This window comes from Chelonus insularis, unplaced genomic scaffold, assembly GCF_013357705.1.
Source record: "Chelonus insularis isolate UGA/USDA-ARS -01 unplaced genomic scaffold, ASM1335770v1 scaffold_303_pilon, whole genome shotgun sequence".
NCBI classification, from domain to species: Eukaryota; Metazoa; Arthropoda; class Insecta; order Hymenoptera; family Braconidae; genus Chelonus; species Chelonus insularis.
Genome location: NW_023276792.1, coordinates 258,030 through 264,066, shown reverse-complemented (window position 1 = coordinate 264,066; position 6,037 = coordinate 258,030). Strand labels below are relative to the sequence as shown.

The following is a 6,037-nucleotide window of genomic DNA, read 5'->3' as shown; positions in this document are numbered from 1 at the left end:
ATATTTATTAAGTTATCATTTTTATAACAGAAAATCTTCTGCGATTATCCTTAAAATCACTTCATTGATATTCCGTTAATGTTATATTAGACATTTATTTGTTTGTATAATTATAATAGCTACATTGTGTAGCGGGCATCAAAGATTCCATGTAGGAATGAAGTTTAGATAATTTATTTAATTTATTTTAATTAAAATGCTTTAAAAAAATTCCATTTTTATGATCTTTTTATTTTATTAATATTTTTATTGGCCGTTTTTTTAATTGAAAAATAATCTTTCTGAAATATTCGAATTAGATTTAATGACATATTTGTTAATTTAAAATTTAATTTCATGCAAATCATTGTAGAAACTATACCCTTTGAAAATTTTGATCTTCTTTGCAACAGATAATATTCTTATTATTCATAAGATCCGGTCATACATCCGCATGTTCACTTTCACTTTCATGTTTTTGGCGCATTTTATATATTTTGATTTTTTTTACTGTGGCTATAATGAGTAAAATAGCCCACGCGAATCTTTCTCCGATTCCTCTTCACCTCACCGCTGTATTACCGTTCGTGCATATATAAAATGTTGGTTCCAAAGCGTCACTCGGTCATAAGTAAGTTTGTTCTTGAACATCTTTCACGATTTTTCAGTTACGTCCTGATTATTTTATGCGATATTACTGTCAATTGATCAATTTATATCTTTTCCGGTGAGTCCATGAGTATTTGAATATCTTATTTTAATATTATTTAAATATATAAATCAATAAATATAAATTTTAACTTAACATAAAAAATACTTAACATAAAAATGATATAATCAATGTTGAATTTTAATATAATAAAAATTTCAACGTAAATTAAATCCAATTGGGATAAATTCAAATATTTCTTATAAACAAAAATGAATTTAAAATTGTTATATCTTTAGAATATTTTTGCACAGTTAAACTATTATAAAAATCAAATATTACATTTAAAAAATATAATACAAAAAGATTACATAAAATAATCTTCTCTAAAACATTAGATAGAACTTAAATTCGATCTGACTGAAAGTCCAAAATGACTCATCTGGAAATTATCCAGCACTTTCATAAACTTTCTCCTTAAGATGCTCCTGCTACAAAAAAAAATTAGTTCGAAAAATTTTTTTCCTAAAGGTATCAAGATCGTTTTCGTGCGTTAAAATCGAATGGAATTCAAAGACTTGTTCTCTCAATGGTCGCGTGCGTCCTCATTGGCTCAGTAAGATAACGGAACTTTGTGGTCGTAAGATGTTCAGAATATACATCAACCGGTAGTCAGTCCAAAATGCGCGTGGGTGTTGTGTTCACTGATAGTAGAATATTTTGTAATTATTTTTAACATAAAAACAATGTTACTAGTTTCAATAGTTAAAATAAAAAAATGGAATATAAAATTCTATCACTTTACCTCATAAATACTACGAAAGCTCACATAAATTAAAGTCATTGTAAGTATATTCGAATATTTATTATTTGCTATTGAATAATTAATCAAATAAATTTGTTCTAATGCCAGAATCAATCTGAATCAGTTGCTTAAGTAAATCTATGTTACTTTAAAGACGATAATCAAGAAATAGTAGGTATAAGTAGTAAGAGTACTTTCTCCATGACTAGTCAGACAAATGCTAAACTTGCTAATAAGAAAATTCTATAATCATTGCAATTATACCCACTACTTTCTGTGTTTGCAAATTTAATTTTAAAAAGTGATAGTTTTCATATTATTATTAAGTATTATTCAACAGTTTTCATTTCTATGACGTATTATATTTTTCTTTTAAAGGTAAATTATTGCTGTATGTAACTGTCAAGTAAATAGTTGGTCATGTCGCTGTCCGAACACCTGTGGATTTGGATTCTTTCTCTAATGGTAACTACTTCAGTGTTGGCGGTTACCTTCGAAGATAGTCCCACTGAAAAACACGGTGAGTTTCTTTTACTTTATCGACTTGAAGTGGATCAAAATTCACTTATCAATGATCTAGGATTTTCTTTCTCTTCAGAATTTTCTACTTTGCCGATCAATATTCATTTACTACTTCTTTTTTATATTTTTCATTTATATTCTTCGCTCATAATAATTAACAATCATTTTTAGATTTGATTCTAATTATGATTGTTTTTTTTTAGGAGATACCATCGATTTTAGTGATGAAAAATTGAAAGACTCAAGTCAACAAAAAAATCGAACCCGTCAAGGAAAGGATCTTTTAGATTGGATTGGTTTGGGAACAGGTCCTGGAGTTGATCCTTATTTAGCTAGATTGAATGAAATATGTTTAACTGGAGATCTTGCTGAATGTTTCAAATCACGAGCAATAAATTCTTTCTCTGAATTTTTTGACAAAGATAAATATGAGTTAAATGAAAATGTTCGAGTAGTGAGAATGGGTAGAGATTTAGTTCAAGAAGTTGATCGACAACCGTACGAATATTCTGCTACTCCAAGGTTTAAAATAATTTTTATAACGATTTTTGATTTAAATTTTCCTTTATTAAATTAAGAAAAAAAACACATATTTTTACAGATCAGATGATTCTGAATGGGACCAGTTAGTGAAATTCATATCAAGGAAAGCTGAAAGATTTATAAAAACAGTTGCCATTGAAGTATCAATACCAACTTCGGTTACAGGAGAAAATGAAGTTTATGCGCCAAGGTTTTTAGATGAAATTGCTGATGAAATCGACATTTTAGAAAATAAAAAGGATTCAATTTTTTGTAAGTAAAATAAATGAATTTAATATTTTTAGCTTTGATAAAACTTTTCTGTAAAACAAGTTTTCATTTACAAATTTTATCGCACTACAAAACATTTATTTTGAAGTAATGGAATTTTGAGGAAGATATTGTTACTAGAAACATCTTATCTGATACCATCTTGTTCCAGTTTTCCTCAAATAGGTGCAAAAATATCAATCAGTTCAGAGAAATTATACCGTCATAAATTATTTATTCAGAGAAATACATATTTATATTTCAATAACAAACTGTTTTAAAACTTAAATAAAAACTTTCAAATTATAAGAATTCTGTATTCTCTACCGTAAAATTAAGAAAAAATATTCACTATTAATTTAATTTTAATCGAGGTTTAAACATAACTATGAACTCAATAAAAGTTAATTAAAATACTTTGAAACTTTGTTACAGTAAACACAGTATTAAACACGCCTCTGCATGCTGTAAAAATAAACATAGGAGACAATTTTAATAAACTAACTTTATATCTTTTTTATTACAGCTCGTCATCGTTTAAGAAAAATTTTAATTCCAACTTTAATAATCCTGAAGTTATTTAAACTCAAGCTGCTTCTTTTTTTACCGTTGATATTGGGTCTTGCATCCTTTAAAAAATTCTTGGGATTCATGGCAATCGTAATACCAGGTTTGATTGGTTTTTTTAAGTTTTTCAAGCCTATGATGACCAACTATCAACCTCCGATTTACTCTCAAAGTGGTATTGGATTTCCTTATTATAAAGAAAACGGTAATCATGGATTTCCCCATGAGCATGCTACTTATCAAGAGCCCGTGAATTATCATGGCAACTATCATTCTGATAGTGGCTATTACGGGCCTGAATTGGCCTATCAGGGATATAAACCACATAGAAAATAATATATATATATATGAACTTAAAATAATTTATGACAAAGTGTTGAAATATTTTTACAATATCTACTCAGTGATTTCTGAAATTTATCATAAAATCAAAGACATTGGTGCTTGTTAATTGAAGTTATTGTTATGAAAAATTTCTCATTTCAGAGAGAATATCATCTTGGATAGTTTGATCACAATTCTTACCAAGATAAATTTTCTTTGTACATATTTATTAAAGTCTAGATGTGATATGAATTGAATACTAACTTTAACGCAGTAAAAAAATGACAATTGTAATCAAAAAATAATTTTTATTTTACAACAGAAACCAGTATTTATCATCAAGTTTTCTAAGAGTATCGATTGATCAAACAAAAGGTTAATCAAAAATTAGATGTTTCATAAAATTGTCAAAGAAGATAAATTAAATGTTTATTGAAGTGATTTGTAAATACTTAATTGCATGTAAGTGTTGTATATAATAATTTTTGATAAAACATTTAAAAAATGATAACTCGATGTATATTGTTTCTTCAATGTTTTTTCTGTTATTTATCTTTCTTTATTTATCTTAATTTAGAAACCATGAGAATTTCATTGACGTCATAGATTTTCATTGACTCACTTTCCTTTACTTTCTTTCATAAAATTTTTTAACGTCTATTTTCGAGTTGTAAAATGAATAACTTATTTGAATAAATTTTCTGTAGCTATATAATTTCAGTAAAAATAGTGATATACCCATGACCTCACATAGCTTTTCTTGCGGTCTTGCAATTCCGTGCCATTTTCACTCGCGATTAAGATCAAGCGCGTCGAGTCGGGAAGGTGTGCCACGATCTTCGAACCGGAAGGAATGTGAGAAAGAAGGTCACGGTCGTCGAGTGTGTATGAATCCTTATAGTAATCGTGTTTACAACGTATAAAACGGTCTTAACTTGACAAACAACCCTAGGTTGTTATTGCTCCAAGTAACACGATTGATAACAGGTTTTAGTGTGGAACAATTTTTAGTCGACTGATGAGCACCGTAGCATGCATCCTCATTAATATCTGCCATTAGTTGCATATTTATTTGCTACTATTAAATAAAAGAGTATAGTTTAAGACACTTGTATTGAATTTAATCACGGAGCAACTCTTGAGACTAATATAAAAAAAATCAGTTTATCGCAGCAGAAACCAATTCCGTTGACAAATAAATTGCATTTTTTTAATATAAATACTTTTAATATATGCAATTCCTTGATTACCTTCTAAAATTATTGTTTCCTGTCAATTCATTTAAATTTATAATTTCAATTTTTAACAATTCATACATTCATTAAATAACTAAATAAATTTTTTGTGAAATAAATAAATAACTGTATTATACAGAATTATATTGTTTATTGATAAACAATTCAAAAAACAAAAAAAATTATTTAAGCCATTTTTTATAAATTAAATACATCAATATTTATACTGAATCGAAAAATTAATTTTATCCTGTAACCATGTCAATTGACAATATTTTTCATTGTTCAGCTAAAGTAACAGAAGAATCACTAGAAATAATTGTCAGGGGTAGAAACTATCAGTGAAATAGAGGAAAATTTTTGTAGAAATAATGGATGGAAAGGAAGCTCTTTCACTGGTCTCTCCTTCTTTTGTGACTATCGGAAAGGATAGATGAACAAACCGGTCGAATAAGTTCTCACTTGTAGTCCAGAGGATCGGACGGAACTACGAACCTGTTAACCAAGTGGCCTCGTTTTGACGATAAGACCGGAAGCGGCTAACCAATACAATCAATAACCATTACATTATTTTCATTACATTTATTCGTTTTCTTCTTCATTCTCACATTTTTATTTATCTTTATTGCAGTATCAATTTTTTTTTAACAAAATATTTGTGCATTAATCTCCATCTTTATTATCATTATTATTATTTTATACTCATTCGAGTCTTCATAGTAGCTTCACATTCATTACTGTCGTATTAAATTACCATTCATCTCCTCCGATGCAAACTAGTTGGAGAAATGCTAAAAAATGAATAAAATTTGCGGAATCATGATTTAACTAGATGATCCAAAAAATATAGGGTATTAATAGTAACGGAACGGGATTTTACTGTGAAATTTTTATATCTGGGTCTTAATGTTATAACATATATCTATATTACCGATTTCTATCTAGTTCTAGGTATAAAAAATAATAAATTGTTTCTAGAAATTTAAATTGAACGTTTTTTTTTATACTGAAACTAATCATTCTAGTTGGGAGAAAATAATTTCAATAAAACTGTTTTCTTTACAAAATTTTATTTACTCAGTTAATTGATTTATCTACATGGATATAAGCTTTTTGTTTTTTAAGAAAAAGTCACTGAAATGCAATGATCCACTACTACTTGAC

General features: G+C 27.6%; 1 protein-coding gene across 1 annotated transcript; it reads left to right on the top strand.

Annotated features, from left to right (window-relative positions):
• Positions 1 to 614: 614 nt before the first annotated feature.
• Osi2 (DUF1676 domain-containing protein Osi2) lies at positions 615 to 3,902 on the top strand. The gene is made up of 6 exons (XM_035094045.1): positions 615 to 706; positions 1,160 to 1,473; positions 1,812 to 1,953; positions 2,159 to 2,477; positions 2,557 to 2,750; positions 3,274 to 3,902. Exons 3-6 carry the CDS (start codon positions 1,854 to 1,856, stop codon positions 3,648 to 3,650), a joined length of 990 nt encoding a protein of 329 aa, XP_034949936.1. The 5' UTR covers positions 615 to 706; positions 1,160 to 1,473; positions 1,812 to 1,853; the 3' UTR covers positions 3,651 to 3,902.
• Positions 3,903 to 6,037: the final 2,135 nt, after the last annotated feature.

Bases quoted from the DNA above. Each gene is read 5' to 3' on its own strand.
- Osi2 (XM_035094045.1), top strand. From the start codon at position 1,854: ATGTCGCTGTCCGAACACCTGTGGATTTGGATTCTTTCTCTAATGGTA. The intron at 2,478-2,556 runs GTTTAAAATAAT...ATATTTTTACAG, and splicing joins GAATATTCTGCTACTCCAAG to ATCAGATGATTCTGAATGGG. The intron at 2,751-3,273 runs GTAAGTAAAATA...TTTTTATTACAG, and splicing joins TAAAAAGGATTCAATTTTTT to CTCGTCATCGTTTAAGAAAA.